General features: G+C 43.6%; 3 protein-coding genes across 10 annotated transcripts in view; 2 read left to right on the top strand and 1 right to left on the bottom strand.

Annotated features, from left to right (window-relative positions):
- The window catches only part of extl3 (exostosin like glycosyltransferase 3), a 17,985-nt gene extending 4,461 nt beyond the window's left edge, over positions 1 to 13,524 (top strand). For 2 of the 6 annotated variants that reach the window (XM_089021508.1, XM_089021507.1), the window contains 5 exons: positions 1,255 to 3,846; positions 4,521 to 4,648; positions 5,428 to 5,572; positions 5,659 to 5,787; positions 6,712 to 8,299. In XM_089021508.1, coding sequence (XP_088877634.1) covers positions 1,708 to 3,846; positions 4,521 to 4,648; positions 5,428 to 5,572; positions 5,659 to 5,787; positions 6,712 to 6,921 — 2,751 coding nt within the window. In that variant the 5' untranslated portion in view covers positions 1,255 to 1,707 and the 3' untranslated portion in view covers positions 6,922 to 8,299. Of the gene's footprint in view, positions 1 to 1,254; positions 3,847 to 4,520; positions 4,649 to 5,427; positions 5,573 to 5,658; positions 5,788 to 6,711; positions 8,300 to 9,100; positions 9,169 to 13,381 lie in introns of those variants that run through there. The other 4 variants (XR_016118387.1, XR_016118385.1, XR_016118384.1 and 1 more) reach the window with 4 other exon arrangements.
- On the bottom strand, positions 9,101 to 16,718 carry LOC148883914 (synaptotagmin-14-like). The gene is given in 8 exon segments (XM_089021510.1): positions 9,101 to 10,983; positions 11,846 to 11,902; positions 12,030 to 12,210; positions 12,324 to 12,761; positions 13,397 to 13,632; positions 13,895 to 14,026; positions 15,850 to 16,675; positions 16,677 to 16,718. Coding segments are annotated over 8 exon segments (2,244 nt in total). The 3' UTR covers positions 9,101 to 10,651.
- Positions 13,538 to 24,232, top strand: LOC148883913 (cytosolic 5'-nucleotidase 1A-like). 3 transcript variants are annotated; one of them, XM_089021513.1, is made up of 7 exons: positions 13,538 to 13,670; positions 16,489 to 16,741; positions 20,963 to 21,130; positions 21,978 to 22,107; positions 22,180 to 22,302; positions 22,384 to 22,568; positions 23,563 to 24,232. In XM_089021513.1, exons 3-7 carry the CDS (start codon positions 21,017 to 21,019, stop codon positions 23,923 to 23,925), a joined length of 915 nt encoding a protein of 304 aa, XP_088877639.1. In that variant the 5' UTR covers positions 13,538 to 13,670; positions 16,489 to 16,741; positions 20,963 to 21,016; the 3' UTR covers positions 23,926 to 24,232. The 3 variants fall into 3 exon arrangements, with proteins under 3 accessions (XP_088877639.1, XP_088877637.1, XP_088877638.1); XM_089021511.1 differs by lacking the exons at positions 13,538 to 13,670; positions 16,489 to 16,741 and adding an exon at positions 20,644 to 20,837; XM_089021512.1 differs by lacking the exons at positions 13,538 to 13,670; positions 16,489 to 16,741 and adding an exon at positions 20,695 to 20,887.

Raw genomic sequence — 24,232 nt, 5'->3', positions numbered from 1 at the left:
AGATAGGGAGGGGCAAGGTTATGGATGGCTTTGAATGTAAACAGAAGTATTTTGAATTTGACTCGATGTTTAACAGGGAGCCAGTGGAGTTGCTGGAGGACAGGGGTGATGTGGTGAAAGGAGGGGGTTCTAGTGATGATCCGGGCTGAAGAATTTTGGACGAGTTAGAGTTTATGGAGAAAATTCTGATTGACACCGAAGAGAAGTGAGTTACAATAATCAATGCGGGAGGTGACAAGACTGTGGATAAGGATAGCAGCGGAGTGAGGGGTGACCGAGGGACGGAGACGGTTAATATTACGGAGGTGGAAATAAGCAGACCGAGTTATGTTATTTATATGGGAGTGAAAAGATATTGAGCTATCGAGGATGACACCCAAGCTCTTGACCTGAAGGGAGGGGGACACGGTTGAAATGTCAATAGCGAGAGAGAAACTGTTAATTTTGTGGAGGGTGGATTTGGTACCGACAAGGAGAAGTTCAGTTTTTTTCACTGTTAAGCTTGAGAAAGTTATTGGAAAGCCAGGATTTAATTTCTGAGAGGCAAAGTGAGAGGGATGAAGGTGGAGGAAAGGCGTCAGGTTTGCTGGAGAGGTAGAGTTTGGTGTCATCCGCGAAGCAGTGAAAGTGAATGCCAAACTTACGGAAAATATTGCCAAGAGGAAGTAGGTAGATAATAAAGAGAAGGGGCCCCAGGACAGACCCTTGAGGCACACCAGAGGACACAGGAGAGGACTGTGAGGTGAACGAGTTGATTTGGATAAATTGTGAGCGATCAGAGAGATAGGAATTAAACCAGCGAAGTGGGGTGTGCGTGATGCCTAGGGTGGAAAGTCTGTCGAGCAGGATAGGGTGGGAAATGGTGTCAAAAGCTGAGGTCAGGTCGAGAAGGATGAGGATGAAGCGTGAACCGGCATCGGCTGCCATGAAAAGATCATTCATGATTTTTATGAGAGCCGATTCAGTACTGTGGCGGGGGCGGAAACCAGACTGGAATTGTTTGTAGAGGTTATTGTGAGTGAGGTGAGAGTGAAGCTAATAAAGGAAAATCCATCCATTTATGCGGCATAGTGATTGAGCCGTGATAGTGCGCTTCCTGGTCCATATTGATTGATTATTTTGACGGGCATTCAAATAAAACCTATATTCAATTCCTACATTTTATAGCAGCCTCTCTTTGCCAGAACACATCCGGTTGAGCAGCAACCAGCAAAATAAATTTTGTACCCTCGTTTGTGTCTTTCTGTTTCTCAGGTTTCCTAAGTGTGAAGAATATTTTCCTTGGGTCAGAATATTGTTCAACCCCAGATGGGAGCAACGTGGCCACCCGATTGGACCTCTCTTTGAGCCATCATGCTTGCTCCTCGTCGCTCATTGAGGGCTTTCACTGCTCAGAAGTGGAACAGTTTCCTGACTTGATTTGCACCCCTTAAATATGGCCTTAGCTTGATTAGGCTCTCACATGGTACGGTACATATTACTTTACAAGTGAAGCTGGGTTCACAGTTGATAATCACAGAACCCAGAAGAAGAAGAGGCGGGCCGTGCCGGTTTTCTTTTCTTTTCAAGATTTGAAGGTCAACACATGAACCAAGCTTTGATGATATAACATCCACACCCCCGCTGCCCGACAAGGTCGAATCATGGCTGCTGCAGATCCCCGTAGCATTAATTTCTTGATGAGCCAAGGGGCAGACTGATTGGAAAATGCAGCGCAACGGTGGCGGACTCGGGGGTGGCGGACAGCCATGGGTGTTGAGGCGTGTGCGCCTCACCTGGCTCAGTTTCATGCTTTTCTTTATCCTGGTTTTCTTCCCACTGATTGCCCACTACTACCTCACGACCATCGATGAAGCCGGGAGTCCTGACAAGCGGATCTTTGGTCCCCGGCCCGGTGGCGAATTGTGTGAGGCCAAACATGTGCAAGATCTGTGCCGCATACGCGAATCTGTCAGCGAAGAACTGCTACAGCTGGAGGCCAAAAGACAGGAGCTCAACGGGGAGATCGCCAGGCTCAACCTTCGCATTGAGGCCTGCAAGCGTAGCATCGACAGCGCCAAGCAGGACCTACTGCAACTGAAGAATGTCATCAGTCAGACGGAGCATTCCTATAAAGAACTAATGTCCCAAAACCAGCCAAAGCTGTCCTTGCCCGTCAGGTTGCTGCCTGACAAGGAAGATCCTGGACTCCCTCCACCGAAATCTTCCCGATTCTGCCGCCTGCACACCTGCTTTGACTATGCCCGTTGTCCCCTCACATCGGGATTTCCAGTTTACGTTTATGACCCGGGCTCATATCCATGGGGGGAAAATATTGATCCGCTGGTGAAGCAGGCTTTTGTCGCGTCGGCTAAGACTAATATTTACGTAACGGATGACCCCAGCATTGCGTGTCTCTATTTGGTGTTGGTCGGGGAACTACAGGAATCGCCTCCTTCTGACCTGCCAAATCCGTTGGATTTAGAGAGGCAACTTAAAGCGCTTCCTTATTGGAGATCAGACGGACACAATCATGCACTCGTCCACCTCTCGCGAAAATCAATGACGCAGAATTTCCTATATAATGTCAGCACGGGGCGAGCAGCCGTGGTTCAGTCCACCTTCATGGAGCAGCAGTATCGAGATGGATTTGACATGGTCGCGTCGCCACTGGTTCACGCTCTCTCGGAGCCCAACTTTTTGCAATTGCCTCATCAGGTACCAGTAAAAAGGAAATACCTGTTCACCTTCCAGGGGGAGAGAGTCGAGACGCTGAGGAGCAGCTTACGAGAGGTTCCTCCGCAGTCATTTGAGGACGAGATGGACGGCGATCCTCCAGCTGACTATGACGATCGCATCATTGGCACATTAAAAGCAGTGCAGGATAGTCAGTTGGATCAGGTGCTCATTGAGTTCACCTGTAAAAAACCCGAGCCGAGTTTGCCGACCGAGTGGTCTCTCTGTGGAGAGCGACAGGACAGGCTGGAGGTCCTAAAGGCATCTACTTTTGCCTTGGTCATTGCCGCAGGAGATGGGCAAGTGGTCGCCTCGGCGGGCTGCGGAATGAGACTTTTCGAAGCTCTCGAGGTCGGGGCCATCCCCGTAGTGCTCGGGGACCACTCCAAACTACCTTACCATCAGTTTATTAGATGGCATGAAGCTGTCATTATGGTCCCGAAACCACGTGTGACAGAACTCCATTTCCTGCTGCGCAGCCTATCAGACAATGACATGCTAGCTTTGAGACGACAGGGTCGCTTTCTGTGGGAGACGTACTTTTCCACCTCCGAGAACATTCTTAATACCATCCTTGCCAACATTCGCACCAGGATTCAGGTTCCTGCCGCACCCATCAATGAAGAGCCTGCACAAGAAATCCCCCATAAAGCTGGGAAACTCGCCGGTACTGATGCCAATTTAGCAGACAACGGGGATCTTGATTTGGGTCCCGTGGAGACGGAACCTCCGTACGCCTCCCCGCGCTTTCTCCGCAATTTTACATACACGTCGGTGAGCATATACCAAACATGGAACCGCGCTCCCGGCCCTTTTCATTTGTTTCCCCATACTCCCCTGGACCCCGTTCTGCCTTCTGAAGCCAAATTCCTGGGTTCGGGTACAGGTTTCAGGCCCATCGGTGGAGGAACGGGAGGGTCTGGGAAAGAGTTCCAAGCGTCTTTAGGCGGGAACGTTCCCAGAGAACAGTTTACTGTTGTCATGTTAACGTATGAGAGGGAGGAAGTGCTCATGAACTCTTTGGAGCGGCTGAATGGACTGCCATACCTCAACAAGGTCGTGGTCGTGTGGAATTCGCCCAAGCCTCCTTCTGATGACCTGCTGTGGCCTGATATTGGGCTGCCAATTGTGGTGAGTTTCAATCGGGCAAATAAACTAGTGGTCATAGTGTAAAAAGCCCCTTTCAATCTCCCCTAATTCCATTACAAGTACCAATAAGAATCACTTTGATTAGCCAAGTATTTAGATAACACCTTGTTCAGAATCAGAATAAGAATGATTAGTAGAACACACAAGGAATTTGTCTCTGGTAGAACATGCTGCATTAGTATCACCATAAAAAAGACATTACAGCTAATTATGAAGGACACCAATAAAGGCTAATCTAATAGAATTCTTTTGTGAAAGTGGTACCTCTCAGAAACACCTGTGAGACAATATACAAACTATCAAGCATACAGTGGTTCGAGTACAGAGCTGGAGCTACAATGATTATAACGTGATGCTGTTCCACAGATGTGTGCAACATTGCAAAGAGGCACTATACAGTTATATTTGGTTACTGTTTAGAGAGTTAAAGGCTAGGGGGTAAAAGCTGTTTAAATGTCTGCTGGATTTGGTGCGCATGGATCGGTAGTGTCTACCTGAGGAGAGTAACTGGAAAAGGTGGTGGGCAGGATGCGGAGGGTCCATTCGGATTTTCCGCGCCCATGTCTTGATTCTTGCAATGTGCTATATCAGGCAATCCGAGTTCTTTGAAAATTGTTAGTAGCTAAGCAAGTATTTTATTTTTCATCATTCTGCAGGTCGTCCGCACCGAAAAGAACAGCCTCAACAACCGGTTCCTTCCCTGGGATGTTGTGGAGACCGAGGCCATCCTTTCGATTGATGATGATGCCCACTTACGTCATGATGAGATCATGTTTGGCTTCAGGTCTGTTGTCGAGGCTCAGTTCAAATAACCCAGTGTCCATATTTGAATATAAACTGTTTAATTTGACAACAAATATGCCCTTGATCTTTATAGTGCATGCACATCTTGTAAAAAAAAGCTGAACACAGTGACACTGATATGTATGAAAAAAATGTGGTTCAGTTCCAGATTTTATTTTATCTTCGAACAGTCTGATGACAGCTAAGGCGATAATCAGAGGAGAAAATCAAAAATACCAAGTCAAAAATGTTGCCATTGCGTCATAAATAAAGTATGTAAAGTATGTGGTTCAACCTGCCTTCTACCATTGCCTTCAAAATAGTGTCACAACTCACTGCAGTAACAGCTTGTGCAGACTTGTGTTGTACAGGTGTGTGTGCATGTGTACATACACATGGACATTTGTGAAAAAATTACTCCAAAGTGCTTTACAATTACTCTGGAATGTGCCCCCGAGCTCTACTTGGAGCTCAGGTCAGGAATAATTTTCAGTGTCTCCCTTCCAAGAGATCTTGGAGGAGCTCAGTAAAGGTATTACATATTTGAGGTATTTGGCACCCAAAGGGGGTCTCAGCTTTGTGCGCTGTGATCATTAGGAAATGTTTAATGATGTTGTAATTGGCTATCCTACCTCGGTCTGAGGTTTGGTTGATCCAAAGCAGGCACAAGCCAAAGCCACAACGACTTGACTTTCACCCAAAGCCACAACAGCCTGTCTTTCAACGGCCACTGTTTGCGTCTTTTCACACACTCTCGTGTTTGTTTTGCGCTTATCTCAGAGTGTGGCGAGAGGCCAGAGATCGTATCGTTGGTTTCCCCGGGAGATATCATGCCTGGGATATCAACCATCAGTCCTGGCTCTACAACTCCAACTACTCCTGTGAGCTCTCCATGGTGCTGACCGGAGCCGCATTCTTTCACAAGGTTTGCACCTACCTGTTTATCCAGCCCGGGAGAAAAATACCTTATTAACAACACAGCATGGATCTCTTCCTGTGGTTCCCCATCAGTATTACGCATACTTGTACTCGTACGTGATGCCCCAGGCCATTAGAGATATGGTGGACGAGTACATCAACTGTGAGGACATCGCTATGAACTTCCTGGTTTCGCACATCACTCGCAAGCCTCCAATCAAGGTCAGTGATAGCGAGCAATCAGCTGTGCTTGCTGTTCCACTGCTATGTGTGGTGGGCATGCACTCATGGCTCACGTCAAGACTACCGTATTTTCTGGTGTATAAGGCACACCGGAGTATAAGGTGCACCCCCAGTGAGTGGTGTAATTTCAGGCTTTTTCCATATATGAGGCACACCGGACTATAAGGCGGACCTTCAATTAATGCATGTTTTTTTCCCCGAAATATTATATATAAATATCTAAAAGTTTTCAAAATATAAGGCATACCACATTATAAATGCCGGAGTAGAGGCTGGCGTTACGCAGTACTTCTTCTACTGGGCGACATGGAGTCGTGGGCTGCTGACGGTAGTTGCAAGACCTATTGTGGCTCAATATTACTTCACATATAAGGTGCACCTGCATATAAAGCGCATCATTTGAAGAAAATTAAGGCTTTTAGGTGCACCTAATACACCGGAAAATACAATACACATCTGCATCAGCGGGTGGTGTTATTTTAGCAGGTAGCAGTCAGTCTTTTGTTACCATAACGACCTGGAGTGGATCATTGCGACCAAAGTGGCTCCCCCTGAGTGGAATAAAACTGACCGCCTACGAGGACAATAAAAGCCTTTTTCCTTGTAGAGGCTATTCTTCAAAAATACTTGTGTGTCATGACAGATAATTGGGGAGGCATGTATTCAATTTAACGTAATTCTCGAGGCATTTATTATTTAACTCAGGACTGCAAGCTGTTTTCCAAGTCGAGTTCCTCATATTGCCAGCTGTACTTGGTCATGTGACACATTCTGTCACCATTTAAGAACCAAAGGAAAGAGTAGAATTTATTTTTATTCATACATGGCAATATTCCTTCAAAGGATTACATGTCAGTTTTCCTCACCATCTAACAAATGCTTTATCTGCCTCGTCCTTCTCAGGTCACATCTCGCTGGACTTTCCGCTGCCCTGGTTGCCCGCAGGCACTTTCACACGATGACTCGCACTTCCACGAGCGCCACAAGTGCATCAATTTCTTCGTCAAGGTGTATGGCTACATGCCGTTGCTGTACACGCAGTTCCGTGTGGATTCTGTCCTTTTCAAAACGCGCCTGCCGCACGACAAGACTAAATGCTTCAAGTTCATCTAGGGGTGGGCTAAGGAGCCATAGCTCCAAATGATAATGAAGTCGAATGGATGCATGGGAGGACCTCCCATTGGGAGGTGATGCTGAAAAGGGGCCCCACTGCCAACTTAAAAAAATCCCTTCAAGTGAATCACCCCCCTTTTTTTGTGTCCTCATCAAGCTTCGTTTTGAACCACTACAGATGTTTTATAATCCTGAAAGTGATTGCACACAGTGTACAGAAATGGGGATGATTTCTATCGAAAAGAATTTTGTCACCTATGTTGACCCACAGACAGCTTCATTGCATCTGGTTGGTCATTTCACAGTTCACGAGCTGTATTCTGAGAACATATGTGTGATGGAAGCACTGATTGTCAAAAATTATTTTATTGAGCTTTATTTTTTTAAATGTGCAAATGGACATTTTTTTATCCATCTATCCTGACTTAGAAGCCTAGGGGTAATTCCCGTTAAGTTCAACAAGTCACCATAATGCCTAAATTTTATTTGTGTGTGTGTCTGTCTGTCTATGTGTAGTTTTTCCTTAGCGTATCACAAATGCTCTTTTGTATTTTAACAATATTTCAGAGTGTGTGGGCGTATTGTCCATTTGTGACATGCTCAATCTCAGCTGCCAAACACCGCACAATGTCAACCCCTCCCTGCCCAACGGTGACGTGAAAATATCGAATTAAGGTGAAATAATGGAGGTACACGACAGAATGAACATTGGCTGTCCTGAATTGACTGCTCTTAGTCCAACCGCGTATGACCGACTTGTACAGAACTCTCCCAAACACGTATGTCTAAATGTCACTTTAAAGTGTTGCCATATTGGTTTCACTTTTTTTTTTGAGAAAGTAATCAGTTCATGAATGTTTTCTTTGCCAAACAGGTACAAACGATGCAGTCTGGTACGGCCGCAAGCGAGGTGATTCATTTGAGCGTCAGAATTGTGAGTCGAAAGTCTTTTAAAGAAACAAACTCGATTCAACAGTCCTTGTGTTGGGATGCTTTTTAAAAAACACGTGCTCGAGTCTGTGTTTCCCGTATATTTATTGAAGACATCTTCTTTTTGTAATTGACTGACACATGCAATAAAATAACGAAAAATTGGAGTCTCAGGAAGGGCCAATGAAAATTAGCTTGTGCCACTTTCCTCCCTGGGGTCTGTTCTTGTGTCCAAACATTTTAATCAGCAAATTTGGGAGGCAGCTGGTATTTTTTTTTTTTAATTCGCTGTGGCACAGCTAGTTTTCCATGGTTAGGAGCAGGGAAAATATATTGCAGAATGCTGCAATCATCCTGCATGTTCCTTCCATGAGAAAAAGGGTCATTATTCTGAACCAGCAGGAGACAGAAGTCCGGTGAATGGAAATAAAAAAATATATGAACATAATCTTGACTTTTTTTTTTTCCCCCGAAACGCGAGTCACTTCAAATTTGATTTAAAATTAAAGGGTTAAATATATTAGTACTATTTGCAGAGGACTAAATACGTGTGTTCAGATATCTCAACATGTAGGGTAGCAACATTGCCACAATACATCATTTTCCTACTGCAATTGTCTGTCAATTTCAGGATGATTATTTTTTTTTTTGTGTACTTTGAAAATCAAACATGGCTAGCTACTTGAACACAAATTTTTCCCCAATGCTACTTTAAGCCCTGGTCCCTTGAGATGCTTAGAATTTGTTACCAATTTGTGGTTACTTGACTTTGGAGGATCCGCTAAATACCAGCATCCTTTCTCTTTATGGATACACAGCCTTTTTGCCTGGAAGGAGAAAATAAGACGATGCCGCAAAACGGTAGTTTGCATATCTCCTCAGAAAGGGTCGCATTTGTGCATGAATGGACTCAACCCACCTGTCAGAAGGCTGACTGGTGAAAGAGAGGCTCAGTGTGTTATGACACTAGAAGACGAGCTGCACTAGAATAACCTCGCCGAGCAGCTGTGCCCAATTCTGGAAGACCGCAGGGACATGGTTTGACTCCACTTCCTTTGCATCATGTGGCGCTAGTTTTACGAGGTCTTTGTAGAAATCCGGTAAACCTCTTGACTAATAATTAAAAAAAGGATGTTCTTGCATAATAAATACATGTAAACAAATCACAGCGTATGAGCATCATTGCAGCATGTAAAATAGGCTTTTTTTAAAACAGTGTGTTTTGCTTATCAGTGTCTGTGACCCACAGAGTGTCTGCTATGCTGGTGGCTGCCGAAGGAGGAGCCCACGCCCGCTCCAAGTTCTTGGCTTTGAAAGGTACCAACAGCAAAAATGTCTTTTTATGCCTCATGGCTCTTCACATTGTAAACGGTTGCTGCAAACTGCATGCAAATTACTACAGGTGTGATGGTGTAGAATTGATGGGAACACAAGACCCTGTTGAAACAAGTTTTACCCCCCGCGCTAATTCATTGCAATCCCTTTCCAGCGCAATGTTTCAAGGAAATAATATAAATTGGGCAGCATCAGCGGTTATCATATATCCCTCACAGTGTTGAGATTCTGAGTTGAAATCTTCCCTTTGACGTTTCATTGTGGAGTCGACATGTTCACGTCATGCTTGGGTGTTTCTTTTTGTCTGCCTTTTACAGCGTCCACACACTCGTATTCATCAATGGGTCCTTCAATGTGAAAACTGAATATGGTAATAATCACAACATTCATGTCACTATGTGACTGTATGGCAAAGTATACTTAGTAATTCTCATGCCAGTAAAAAAAAAAACTTAGCTTTTAACTCATATACTGCCAGACGTGCAAAAATGTGTCCACTGCAGTGCCAGGGTTTTTGTCATTGTCACTTAAATTCCAGGACCCACAGAGTATTGATTTTTAGGACGACATAAACAATCAATGCAGCGTAAGAAACCTTAGACTCTCTTCTTTCATCAGAAAAAAAGTTCCTAAATTATATGGGTCTGGAGTTATAGGAGCTTGAAATGAGGGCGGCCGTCCAATATAAAATGAAATACATGTATATTGGTTTTATATACAAAGTACTAAAATGGGTAAAAAGGAAATGCTGCCCCTTGTGGAAGGGAAAAAGAGCATTGCCAGACTCCATGGCCAGTGCTTTATCGGCACCCAAGCATGAAAAAAACTAAACCCGAACAAATTTGGGAATGGTGCTCGATGGCATATTTTCAATTCCCAAATAAATTTGTGAACGGCAGTGAATGAGTTAACAGGGCTCTGTTCCATTTTTATATCACCTGTAAAGGTTTCTTTCCTTCTTCACGGCAGCTTCAGGATCTCAAAATTTCTATTTGACAAGGTCTCAACAGGTAGCGTCTGCCTACGAGAGCATGTGATGCCCCCCGCACCCCCCAACAAGATGGACCGGATTTACAAATATCCCAAATAGCAGGCACAAATTTGCACACTCACACCAGCAGAATGTGCGCACTGTTAATGGGCACCATATGCACGATCGACACCCAGAAAACTGCTATGGGCGAGTCTAGAACCACAGTGTGTTCAAAATGCAGGGAAATGCAGTGCTGAAAAGAGTTTTGTCTGTTATGTGACTGGCTCAGAATTAGCACACAAATCGTTCAGTCGCTCCAAAATTGCCTCGCTGATTAGGCAATATGTCCCGACAACTTTTGTTTCTGCCATTTCAAATTGCAATTTTGCATTTTTGGCACGCTTGTCCCTGGGTGCCCCCAGTTAGAAGCTCGGCATCCACATCTGTGTGAGCAATCAGTCTGTGCCCCTTTCTGCTTGCATCAACCTTCAGTCAATAAATCAGACCCTTTGTGTCGGTAAGCGTGTGCCAGTGACACACCTGCTGACCCTCAGCCTCCTTCATCTCGGTCCAATGGGCCAGTTCCTCCTCGCCAGTGCTGCTGTGACCCAAGGAGACCCAGCCCAAGCGCTCCCGTGGCCTCATGCTACTGCGGCGGCAGAAGACTGACAGAACTAGTGACACATCAGTCAACTGGAAGAGCGCCACCTGGAAGACGAAGGTCTCTTTGTAGGAAGGGCTGGGGTGCCCACGGCATACCGCCGTCTTGAACTTGGACATCTCCTTGCCTTTGGAGTCCAGCATGGTCAGCGTTACATAAGTGTCTGCAAAAGGATGAGGTTGGGAGAGAGCCATCAAGTGGTGGAAAGTGAGTAAATCACACACTGCAGCAAAGTGATTTGAAATTCACAATTATGAGTTGTAGCTCAATAAATATGGAAATCATACAAAATAGGACTGAAGACCTCAGGATTAAAAAAAATGTTTTTATCCCCAACAAACGGTGATTTTTGAGGACCATAACTCATTCACTGCCAGACGTGCAAAATTGCGTCTACTCCGGTGCAAGGGTTTTTGTTATTTTGACTCAAATTCAAGGACCCACAGAGTTTTAGGATGACAAACATTCAATATAGCGTTAAAAACGTTATACTCTGTTATTCCATCTGAAAAAATAGTTAATTCCTAAGTTATATGGGTCTGGAGTTATCTGAGCTTGAAATGGGGGGCTCTGTACAAAATACAATACATATATATTGATTTGTATAGCGCTTTAACAACAGCTGAAGTTGTAACAAAGCGCAAACATGGACAAAAGGCAAATGCTGCTCCTTCGTGGGAGGGAAAAAAATTGCCAGAGGTCTGGCCAGCGCTTTATCGGTACCCCTCCGCAAGAAAAACCAAAACCCAGTGAATGAGTTAAAATGAGTGACAACTCACCCAGCTTTGAACACACAAAGGAATGTGAATCAAAATTGAAATATATTAGCACATATTTCTCATGTGTTCATGTATTTTGTTCATATTTAAAACATTTTTCTCATCCATTTGGTGAGGAGGTGCATGGTCCTATGTGCCCACCCACCCTTACCCGGTGACCCACCAGTAGCACTAATGAATCATTTTTTACCTCTTCCAGCATTTTAGTTGCTTTACATCTTATAACATACCCCATGAGGTTCTTACCTCTCATGATATAAAGCTGTCCCCCAACGAAATGCTTTAAACAACAAAACAGACCATCTATAGCACACAAAGATTGGAAACAATGAGAAGCAGGAGGTGAAAAGCAGCACACAGAGGGAAAAACTGTTGCAGGAGTTTCAGAAAGTGCCAAAAATCAAAGTAATGAGAGAGCTACTTGACTTACTGACAGGTTTATCGGATGCTGTACTTTTAAAATGGCTCCCTTGGATCACCTCAGCAGACAGATGTCCTGTGGCAGAGTTGTAGACGAGTCCCAGGAGGATTTCTGGCGAGGACGAGTCCTCGGTGGAGTGGTAGGACACGGCACCTGCGCTACGGGACACGCTCACCATTGAGCCGCAACCCTGAAAAAGTACAAGAGAAACCGAAGGGAAACGGTTGCATGTCAAGACTATCAGGAACAGGAACAACCCCCGCTGAATCGGACACAAAATGGGCTTGTATTAAAAGCTCTCACTGTAAGTTCCGATCCAGGCTCGAGGGTGACAGGCAAAGCGATTTTCCCATGCAGGTTCAGCTTTGTCAGGTGGAACACCTTCTCACCCAGGACCTTCTCTTTTTTCATCCTTCGGATGCTGTACAGGCGAAATCGAACAGCACAATCGCTCAGCACCTCCTGTTCCACTCGAGAGAACTTGAACGTCTCTGTGAAAACCGGGCACGGGCCCTTCTGGATGCCCGTCTTGGCTCGCTGTTTCTTGGTAGGGAGCAGGACAAGGTGGACCTGCCACGAGATGTTGCCCGCCTGCTTGAGAGCGGGGATGTCCGTCGCTGCAGTGACCGTGACGGCGAGCCACTGCTCGTTGGAATCGTACTCGAAGGCCACATCCAGCGTGCCGTACTTGGCGAGGGGCTCTGGCTCGTAGGCTGAGGGGAACAGTGGACCAGAACTGTCCTGAAAAAATATATATATATTTATTATTCAATATACATAATTTAAATTTATTTTTTGATTAGCTTTCAGATTGGATTTGTTAGCATTTAATAGTTAATGTGCCTTTTTAAAGAATGGATGGATGCATGGCTTCAGGAGCCCGCGATGAGAAGAAAAGAGCATCCGCGCAGAGCGCCGATGCGTGTGTGGAACGGTCGCAGCTTGGAATTGAAGCGGATTTACGTGGGACAGGAGCTGTGAGACAGTCTCCTTTCGTCAATTGATGCTACAGCTTCGTGTTTGCTTTCAACATTTAGCTTGTAGCAGATGTGCACATTTCACCATGATGTCCCTGATCCAATGGTGAAAAGGATGCGTTGATCCTCGCTTTCATCTCAAACTACTTCATACAACCAAGAGGGTGCAGAAAGTGCAGAAAATTGAATTACTGTGTGTCTTTTATGTTGTCACGTTATTTTTTTGTTTTGTTTTGACGTCAAGATGGCGCCTTTGCAGCAGCTCCTGTATTTTTTTTCTATTCTTCCTTTCCTCTTACTTTCATCACTTTGCTGCTGTGAAATGTCAATTTCTCCACTGCGAGACGAATAAAGGCTAATCCAATCCAAATTGCCCGCAAACAGGGACCTTCTTCTCACCTCAGGCCCCACCACAGCAGTGCTGTCACTGGGGATGTCCTCCTCGCAACCTTTGTTGAGGTAGCTCTCCGTGTCCTGATCCACGCTAGCCTCACTGGAGCAGCGCTGAGGGGATGACCCCCTACCCACTCGGGAACGAGAGGAAGACACACAGGCCATCGAGACCCGGTCCTGATAGGGAGGAGGCTGGCCCTCCGTGAGCGAAGGCGCTTCCTTTAATTTCTGGATGCGGCTGGCTGTTCTCATTCCCAATACAGAGAGATTTCAAAATTGGGTGAGTCAATTGTCATTCCACACTCGCATTACACATTGACACGCTTTTATCAAATTAGCACCTCCACAATAGAATATTGTAATTCCAATCCGAGACGAGGACGACACGGACTTGATTACAAATCCCCCTGACCCACCCCATTTAAAATTTACTCTTCACTTCTATCTACTTGAATGAAATATTATTCATTCCATAATGCAACACCCGTGACAATGAACTCTCACCATCTTCATTGGAGGCCTCACTGCTGTAGTCTTCCTGTTCTGTGACCTTGTTTTTGCTGTGGCAAATTGTGGTTGCGGACTGGACCACAAATTCTGGATCTCTTTCCTCCTCACTTTCTGTCAAAACCGCTTCTGATAGGACAAGTAGGTAAAAAAGGGGGATAAATAACTTTAGTCTCAATGTAATATACATGTAACATCTGACTTACAGCCAGCTCGACCTACGACCACCCATACTTACGACCTCCAGACCCTATTTTTTTTTTTTTTTAATAGCAGGCCGGCAATGCGTACCGCAATTTTGGCCAGCCAGCCAGCATCTCACTCTCGCACAGCAAACGACAGTGTGATGCCACCAGAGGGGGAATTTGCGAGTCATTTAGCCTCTGAGTCTAGTCAACATTTTGAATGGATTTCGACTTACGACCAATTTGATTTAGGACCGTTTGGTCGGAACGGAACTCGGTCGTAAATCTGATGTTACCTGTATATATATTATACTATTTATGTATTAATAATATACATCATAATGTAATATAATATATAGGAAGTCCAAGATGGCGTAACAATAGTGGTTGCCTTTCCAGCAGCTCCTGTATTTTGTTTTTCTACTTTTTCCTTTCATAACTTTGCTGCTGTGAAATGTAAATGTCTCCACTGCGAGAATAATCAAGGCTAATACAATAACAGCAACAACAAAAAAAACAGTGCCATGCGTATCATTTGGAACAGTTCCCAATCAATATTTTTCGGTCGAATTTGGGCAACCAATCATAAGACGGAAAAAATTCTGAGTCCCAGAGCAGACTCGAATGACATTCGATTGGACAAACTAAAAATGATAATAATCTCACATCTATTTACAGATATTTGAAGAAGTGAAATTAAGTGATTAGTAACTTTGATTCACCTTGCTGGCCCTTAAAAGGACAACCGACGTCTCCGGACAAGTTGTGTCCCGTTGCCGTCCTCAAAACACAAACTCATTTGGGGGAAGAAAAAAAAAAGCCGCCATGAATTAGAACTACGAAAGTGTTCCCGCAAGTACGTGCAATTTTTTTTCTTTCTTTTTTTGATACTTTTTCCATAATTTGTAAAATGGCTTCAAATGACTTCTACTGAGCGTATTTTAAAAAGATTCCACTGCATACAGCTATATTTTATGTTTTAAGGCTCGCGCTGAATATTCAGGAAGTCTTGTTTTTGAGTTGGTGACGAGTCCGTACGTGACGTCACTAAAGGAACGCCCCCTGACCGAAAAAAGACATATTGTAGCAGTCCTTCCATCACGTCAATGTATTTTGCCGTATTGTTTGGTCTGAAAACCTTGTGTTGCAACCAAAAGCCGCCAGAAGAGGGTGTCCAAGCTCCATATAAGGAATTTATCAGCCTGTGGAAACGGAGGTGGCCACAGGAGCTCGCCATTTTGTGCCTCTTTTCTGGTGATCGTTTCTCCCCAATGTTGCCTCAAAATGGCATGGAATAAATTCTTTAATCCATTGCAAACATGTATGCTTTCCTCTTCAGAACTATTTGAATCATATTCATAACTGGAGGTGTAACAAGAAAGCATATTCTCCGAATCTTAAGCCATTGTTTTGATTCTCAAGCAATGCAAGACGTCTTGGCGTGACATCACAAACTGGGGGCGGGACTTTCTGAAAAAGCCCAATTTGCAGCTCAATGTTTTGCAGATTTTGGACACGTTAAGTCATTTTTATTGGTGTTTTGCATTTGAATAAAAATATACTGCGTGTTTTGGGTATTTTAGATGCTATAAAACGTTTTTCTGATGTCAGTTAAGAAACAAAACAGTGACGTCGGTTGTCCTTTAAAGTGAAAGAACACCACAGAAAAAGTCAAGAAATTACAGAAGCTTAATGGAGTCACGGCGTCCAGTGAAGTGAATTTAAAGGACGGAAGGTTGAAAGCATCCAAGTGGCACACCATCTAACCTTTTTTTCTTTTGTTTTTCTTCTTGGGCTTCTTTTCTTTCTCCTTCTTCTTTGCTTCTTTCTCTGCTTTCTTAGCTGCTTCCTCCTTCTTTTTATCCAACTTTTTCTTTTTCACTTCACTTCGAAAGGCATCCGGCATGTCCTCATCATCTCCTTCTCTCTCGAGGCTGTAGCTCTCCTCTTCATCTTGCTCATTCTGTTCCTCCTTCTGTTCAGGTAACATTTTCTCACTTTCAGCGCCCGACGATGGAGGGTGGTCATCATAGTTTTCACCTCCAACCAGCTGTGTTACATCTTCACCTTGCCTCGCTTCTTTGCCTGTTTTTTGTGATTCATCATCTTCTGTGTGCACTTCTTGTCCCTCTTTAGGAGGCTCTTGGTTTTTCGTGATCACGCCGGCCTTCTCCAAGCGCTTCTCTCTCCTCTCTTTCCTCCTCATCTCCCTTTTCTCCATCAACTCTTTCTCCTCCTCCTTCCTCTTCTCTTCCTCCGCTAACTCAGCTTCCGTCTTCTTCACCCGCCAGCATCCGTCCCTCCATTCCCACTCCAGTTGGCTTTGCTCGTAGTCCGCCTCGGAGGCGTCACTTGTGTTGCTCTTTGAGTTTGAACTCATTTCCGGCCACAAACTTCTACTTGCAGCTTTTCCGTCCTGGGTGGTGGACATCTGAACCGAATCCTGCTCTCCGTCCTCCTCCTCATGGACCTTGTTGATGATGGTGTTGACCTGCTCGGTGAGCTGGTCGCTAACAGCGTACGTGACGTCGCTGACGGCATTGGCCAAGTCGTCCACTTTGCTGCTAACCGAGTCCAAGATGGAGGAAATGCTGAACGGACGGAAGGTTTTGCTGAAAGTTCTTGAAGAAGGCCATCTTGGCATCCAGTTGACTGCCAGGTTAGTTAATCACAGGCACTGATACGGACAAATGTTTGTTAACAGTGGGGAATGGCAGGAGCATCCTACACTCCGCAAGCATTATTAGTGAAATGAATGGATTTTTATTCAATAATTAATTTGAGTTCATTTTTAGAGCAGGTTTAACCGTTTTATTCGTTTTTTTTTTTATCCACCCATCCATTTTCCAAACCGCTTTTTTCAAATGTCCCCATCGTGGGACTATTAACCATCATATTAGGTTGAAAAAAATCACATTGATTATGTTGTGGGTCATTTTTACATGTATGTAAAAATTCAGAAGCCTATCCTGACTGTCTTTGGGCAGAAGGTGGGGACACCCTGAGCCCGTTGCCAGCCAATTGCAGGAGACTTAGATGAGCAACCACCTAAAGACAATTTTAACTTTTCCATGAACCTGTGATGCATGTTTTTGGAAAGTGGGAGGAAATCCGAGTACCCGGATAAAAACCACGCAGGGAGAACATGCAAACTCCACATGGGAATTGAACCCTCTGCTATTGCACTGTGAGGCCGACATGCTTAACAGCCGAGCAATGACCCATGCAGAGAACTATTCCCTCATTTAAATCAAACCATTTAAAATTAACTGAAACTAATGAAGTCAACAACTATACAGTATATCGACAATTATGGCGCATGTTACCTGTCTTGTTGTTCACGCTGTCAGAATTGTCCACTGACCGTTTGTTGCTGAGGTAAAGAAAAAACAGAGCCATCAGTGCCATAAAGGCAGCGATGGAGGACAGGACACCCAGAAGCTCAGGTGACACTGAGGACATAAACACAAGGGGACAAAAGGGAAGGGGAAAAAAATATGATTTATTTCAGGGCTTCACGAGCAAGTTTACATTATGTAACTAAGAGACGGGAAAACATCGTCGTCAGGAATGCTGCAGCAATCTGATTTCTCTCCACGAAGGTGCAGCAGCTCTGTATGTAGGCCAGTTGCGGTGAATAGTATCATGCCTGTGCTATTTTTACGAGAGCCTGACTGCATCGTAGACCGAGTTAGCGCACTGGCATCACATTCTGCCTTTGTTAATCAGCCAGATTCTCGCACACACATTGAGTACAACGTCAGACTGAGGTTGACACATTCAAATGAAGAGAAAGTACACATCAATCATGACAATGCTTCTTTCGGCTCTGCAAGACATTTGTTCATTTATCTGCAGGGACAGAATAATACAGCCTGGAAAAAGCTGCAAACTGTACACCTAATGGAATATTAAATCCTCAGACCTGAAAAAAATCCTCTTCTGCAGTTGTCTTACCATGTGTATATCCTCTTTCAAGTCAAAATTATTTCCAAAGAAGCTCCTTTTTCTGCTAGATAGTGACGGACACAGAAGCTACAGTATTCTATTTGGAAATGCTGGAACAGCAAGCCTCGATGCTATCTATTTAAAAAAATACAGTAGCAAGCTTATTGTCACATTGGATCTGGCAACGCTCGACAAATGTTAACAATGGCTGAATAATTCAAAGCCCTGTGGTAAATTGGCCTCTCAGCCCCCCTTCATTGGAAAGTGGAGACGCAAGGAGCCAACATTAGAGACTCGCATTGTTGTTAGGGGGTGGGTAGGACTTTTTCAAATGTTATTAATGTAATACTTTGTAATTAGTATCAACTTCTACAATGGTGCAGTAAAATATGATACAGTTGTCTCAAAAAAGGCATATGAGTTGTTACACATGACCCTCAGATACAAAACCTCAATTCTGACTACATCATGGGCACATTGCTGATTCCTTGTGCTGAACTGAACTTGATATGCCATTTATAATTCAGCAACATGCCAAGGGAGCGCACTCCAAAATCAAAAGGGTACCACCACATTCACGATGCGTGTTCGTTTGCCGTTACCTCGTCGTGCGCAGACGAGCTCGTGAACACCGCAATTCCTCCCGCCGCCTAGTGAGAGAAAATGAGAAAAAGGAGAACAGACTTTAGACTACATTTTTAGGAATTCCAATGTTTTTTCCCCCATTCTGGAATGTTAAAATTAATTCATACTGTCAATTAAAGTCTCTACAGAGCGCAAAGTGGAACAACAACACTCTCTAGCGGTGAAGGACGGTACATATTCATTTGCAGTATCAATTGACAGTGGTTTACAATGCAATACAAGACATATTGACTTACATAGCGCTTTAACAACAGCTGAAGCTGTAACAAAGCGCTTTACGTGGACAGCTATCATATACATGAAGTCAAGCAGTCATAAAGATAGTATAAGGTTTGGATACTTATAATCCAATTCAAGACACTTTTCAAACAAAACTAGCTAACGAAGATTGGAGTCACGGCTTGAAGGGGTTTGCTTTTTATTCGCTTGAGATTGACATCGACATGCAACATCTTATGTTTGGGAAATATTTATGAGGGGCAAACAAGAATAAATACACGTAGAGCCTAAAATGGAGGCTGATTTGTTTTATGTTGCACAGCGGACAGAAGCACTCAGGCCCAATCACTTAAAACTCTGCAGGCAATTCATCCATGATCCAAATGCTTGCCAGTGCCAAGAAATTGTCGCACTCACCAGAACCGAGAGCACCCACTTTTAAGTCTCATGTCTGATGAGAAGCAAATACGTATAGAGGATACCAATTTTATGCAGGCTTGTAATTTTTCCAAAGCGAATTTGGGATAAAATTGAGTGGTGATGGTGAGCCACTGGTGTAAAAATGATGATGCTGTGATCCCATATTTTCGAAAAATATGATCACCTTTTTCTCGTCTTTTAACAGCACATGTCACGTGACACAATGTTCACAGTGGGACACTGGATGTCACGTACCACTCTACACCACCTAGTTGAGGCAGTTTCCGTTTAAGATAATTTTGTTATGAGACAGTAAACTTACCATGTGGGTCACGTCCTTTGTACGCACAATTTTGCGACAAGAACAGCCCGTCCCTGGTACTAACGCTCATCTGCTAACCGCATAGTCCCAGCAAAAACAAAAGTGTTCGGGACACCAGAACCTACATGGTGCAGCAATAATGAAAATGAATCGGCGTTTGAGTGTGCATTCATTCTGGTTTAGTTACAATATGAGAGCACGTGAACGCACCACCCCATCGTGATTTGAGCATCAGAGCATCCCACATCCCGTGTTGGGATTGTAACATTCCTCAGCATCATGCAGCTCCTCGCGATAGGCACCACCCCGGCCCAAAAAAACTGACCCCCGTTTTAAAACTCCTCTTACTGTGGCTTTAAACGAGATCGTCGATCTGTCCTGTAGTAAAGTTTCACGAGACATCCACGCCCACCATCGCCACCCCCAATACAACACCTGAGAGCAAACACTTACCGTCCACCGCCATGATGCTCTGTCCCGGACTCTACCAAGTGTAAGGAGGGGAGGGGACTGTGATGGTCCTCTTGTCAACACAGGGAGGTCATTCATGCGTTAAATACATACATACACGCTGTGTTGTGCATCGATTTTTCAATATATCAAACGGACTATACCAGTTCTCTCAAGTAGAAAGCGAGACCAGGGCTGTGCAACTTAAATGCACGTATAAAATATCACCTATAATATATTACTAAACTATTCATTTAAATAGTTGCATGACTTTAGCGAGTGTTCCGCTATTCACTTTCCCCGACATAAAATAATTGTGTAGTAGTAATAATAATAATAATAATAATAATAATAATTACAGTCTATAAAAAGGTACCCACTTTAAATATCCTGTGACTGTAAAGTGTCCTTGAGAGTTTTGAAAGGCGCTTATAAATGAAATGTATTATTACTATTATTATTATTATTATTATTATTATTATTATTATTATTACTTTCGGCAGTCAATTATGCGCTGACGACTACGTCATCGTAGAGACACACCCACCAGACTTTCGTTACACTTCCGCAAACTTTTGCCTTTTTTTTCTTTCTCCGTTCTACCACTTACTTTCTCTGTCAAAAGTCATTTCGGAAAATGAGCGAAATAAAGCTAAACGAGTCAAGTCAGGCGGAGGAAAAGGGCGATGAGAAAGACTGGGCCGCGTCTAAAGCATTTTTTGAAAACCTCAAAACAAACAAACCGAGACCAGTAAGTACACGAGCTTGAGCCACGAACTTGAACTTCGCGTATTTGTTATAGTAAGGACTGTGACTAAAATTGACAAAAATGACAATGTTGTTTTCATGTTTTGACTGATGCCCGTGTCTCTCCAGCCTAAACCCAAGTTTGCTGTCACAGTCGCCGTATCTTCCCGAACCCTCTTCAACATGGTGGAAGAGAGGCTCATCTATGAAAAGGAAGGATTGGAGAACTACGTGGCTTATCAGGTTGAACACGAGAACGAGCCTTTGAAGCCCGGACCTGCTTTCCAATTCGTCAAGGTGAGCCGGCAGGCATTCGACAGCAAGTTCCTGCAGGGTACTTGCTTGCAGGGTGTGGTGCTTGCAATGCTTCACTTAGTCTCACAGTAATGTATGCACACAGGGCCAGCTCCGCAATTCACTCTCTGATGCTGAGTGAATTTTTAATCTTTGTGTCGATGTTTTTCCCCCAAGTACTTTGGTGTATGTATTGTGAAATGTAAATTTCTCCACTGCGAGACTAATAAAGGCAAATCCAATCCAATCCAATTTTTAGACCTGCATGTCATGTTAACAGAAGACACAAAATTGTCATTGTGAATACTTGCGCGTCCATGTGTACACCGCGAATTGATGATTATTTCAATTCAGTTCCTCACTCAAAGTTGACTAGGTGAGGCTTCCGGTCATACTTATACTTATGAGTATGGATGGCAACGCATTGTACTTTGTTTATTGATGGTTAAAATTAGGAAAGGTGATCATTTTTCTCCCAAAAATAACTGTCTTTATGCATCTTCAAGGCATGACAAAACTTTTCATAGCCCATTTTTGAAGTCCCTTGCTTGTGTAACATAGGGAAGTTGCATATACTGTAAAATATAGCAATCCGGTAGAAATCGCAATGATTACTCCTCAGTTTATAAGTCCCTCCATTGTGTTAAATGCAGAAAGAATGTCGTGAAACGGTCACAGTGGTTTTGCGATTGATTGGTTCTTATTGGCCTAAAAATCAGTGCAGTTTTTTTGGGCGGTTGTGTGTTTGAATATAAAATATAATTTAATGAAAATGAAAATACAATGTGTCAAGAACACTGACGAGAAAAGGACAAAATGTATATACAACATTTTCAATGCGCTCCCACAGGCACTGATGACGGTCAACTCTCGGCTGAGGGAGCTCTACCCGGACAGCGAGGAGTTGTTCGACATTGTCCTCATGACAAACAACCACGCCCAAGTTGGCGTGCGCCTCATCAACAGCATCAATCACTACGGTATGGCGGCATTTGGTGTGATGTCGAACAATGCTGAATTGCTAACAATTCTTCAATGGGTCTTCCTTTCAGATTTGACCATTGAGAGATTCTGCATGACTGGAGGAAACAGTCCGATCGGCTACCTCAAAGCTTACATGACCAATCTGTACCTCTCAAAGGATGCTGAGAAAGTCACAGAGGCCATTGATGAAGGCATGTGATGGAGTGATGAAGATATGTGTGTATATATGCTTATTTCTGGCATGTGTTTGTTTTTAAATGCTTCTGCTTCAGGGATTGCCGCGGCCACGGTGTTCATGCCCGAGACGGAAAATGAGCTGTGTGACAATCAGCTAAGGGTGGCTTTCGATGGCGACGCCGTCCTCTTCTCAGATGAGTCGGAGATCATTGTGAAGCAAAGTGGCCTGGACAGCTTTTTTCAGCACGAGAAGAAATTTGAGAACAAACCACTTGCTCAGGTACCTGCTTTTGTATTTTAATAAGATATCAAGTATAGTTTAAAAATATTTTCCCCTCCTATTATTAAAAAGGATAACAAATGAAATAATGACGGATTAAGATCGCGGCCTAAATCGGCCAGGTCTCACTGAACAGATTTTTCCTCTATATTTATTTATTTAATTATTTTAGCTTTTTTAACTCATTTATTGCCATTCCCCTTTCCTCTGTCCTTGTTTTGTCATATTGTCTGTGTGCTGTCATATTATTTTTTTTTATTTTTTTTTTATTTTTGTTCTTTTGACTTCAAGACGGCGCCGCGAGAGTGGCTGCCTTTCCAGCAGCTCATGTATTTTGTTTTTCTACTTTCATTCCTTTCATCACTTTGCTGCTGTGAAATGTAAATTTCTCCACTGTGAGACTAATAAGGGCAAATCCAATCCAAAATAAGACATAGAATGCCATTTTTTGTCAGGATTTGTTATTTCTTGGGTGCTGATAAAGCACCGGCCAAGGACTCTGGCAATGTTTTTCCATTCCACAAGAGGGCAGCATTTCCTTTTTTTCCATGTTTGTGCTTTGTTCCAGCTTCAGCTGTTGTTAAAGCGCTATATGTATTAATCAATATGTATGCATTGCATTGTATTTTGGACAGCCGCCCTCATTTCAAGATCATCTAACAGAATTTAGGAATTAACACTTTTTTTCTAATGAAAGAAGAGAGTCTAACGTTTCTTACACTACATTGAATGTTTATGTAGTCCTAAAACTCAATATTCTGTGGATCCTGGAATTCGAGTGACAATGACAAAAACCCTGGCACTGGAGTGGATACATTTTTGCACGTCTGGCAGTGAATGAGTTAATTAGTCAGCTAATTTATGCAGACTCGAAATTTTATTCTTACAAGTATAAGAATTGTATTTTTAAATCCACATTGAGAGGCGCTCATTCTAAACCTGGTGTGAAATTGACATAATGTCATTGAACTAAACACTTTGGTGATGGTTTTAGGGCCCTTTGAAATGCTTCCTGGAGGCCTTAGGAAAGCTCCAGAGAAAATTCTACGCCAAAAATGAGCGTTTGGATTGCCCCATAAGAACCTTCCTGGTTACGGCCCGGAGTGCCGCCAGCTCGGGGGCTCGAGTGCTGAAGACCCTTCGCAGTTGGGGCCTGGAGATCGACGAGGCTCTCTTCCTGGCAGGAGCCCCAAAAGGGCCCCTGCTGCAGAAGATAAAACCGCACATCTATTTTGATGACCAGATGTTTCACATTGAGGGGGCCCAAGAACTGGGCACTATCTCCGCTCATGTCCCCTATGGAATCGGACAGAAATACCACAGGGGAAAACTCATTGAGCAGCCAAAAACGGAGTGAACTGTTTCAGGACAAAAGATGTAATGTTGAATTTGTACTGTAGTTTTATTTGCTAGGGAAAAGGGATTATAAGAATATCATCTTGTCATGTTTTTGCAGTTCACTGGAGACTTAGGGAATAGGGCTTTTTTATTTTGTATTTTCTAGTTTGTGAATGATATTTTCAAACCATCTTATTGTGCATTTGAAATGGCAAAGGCTAACCAAACAACAGTGTTTGACACTGTTTTTCCTGTTTTATTCACCGAGGCACACAACTGCAATGTTTGTTATTTATATTCTGAAAATACACATCACTGTTGGCCAG

This window comes from Hippocampus bargibanti, linkage group LG19 (assembly GCF_051943395.1).
Source record: "Hippocampus bargibanti isolate YZ-2025 linkage group LG19, ASM5194339v1, whole genome shotgun sequence".
Lineage (NCBI taxonomy): Eukaryota > Metazoa > Chordata > Actinopteri > Syngnathiformes > Syngnathidae > Hippocampus > Hippocampus bargibanti.
This window is presented reverse-complemented; position numbering and strand designations above follow the sequence as displayed.

Bases quoted from the DNA above. Each gene is read 5' to 3' on its own strand.
- LOC148883913 (XM_089021511.1), top strand. From the start codon at position 20,724: ATGAGCGAAATAAAGCTAAACGAGTCAAGTCAGGCGGAGGAAAAGGGC. The intron at 20,838-20,962 runs GTAAGTACACGA...GTGTCTCTCCAG, and splicing joins AAACAAACAAACCGAGACCA to CCTAAACCCAAGTTTGCTGT. The intron at 22,108-22,179 runs GTATGGCGGCAT...TCTTCCTTTCAG, and splicing joins CAACAGCATCAATCACTACG to ATTTGACCATTGAGAGATTC.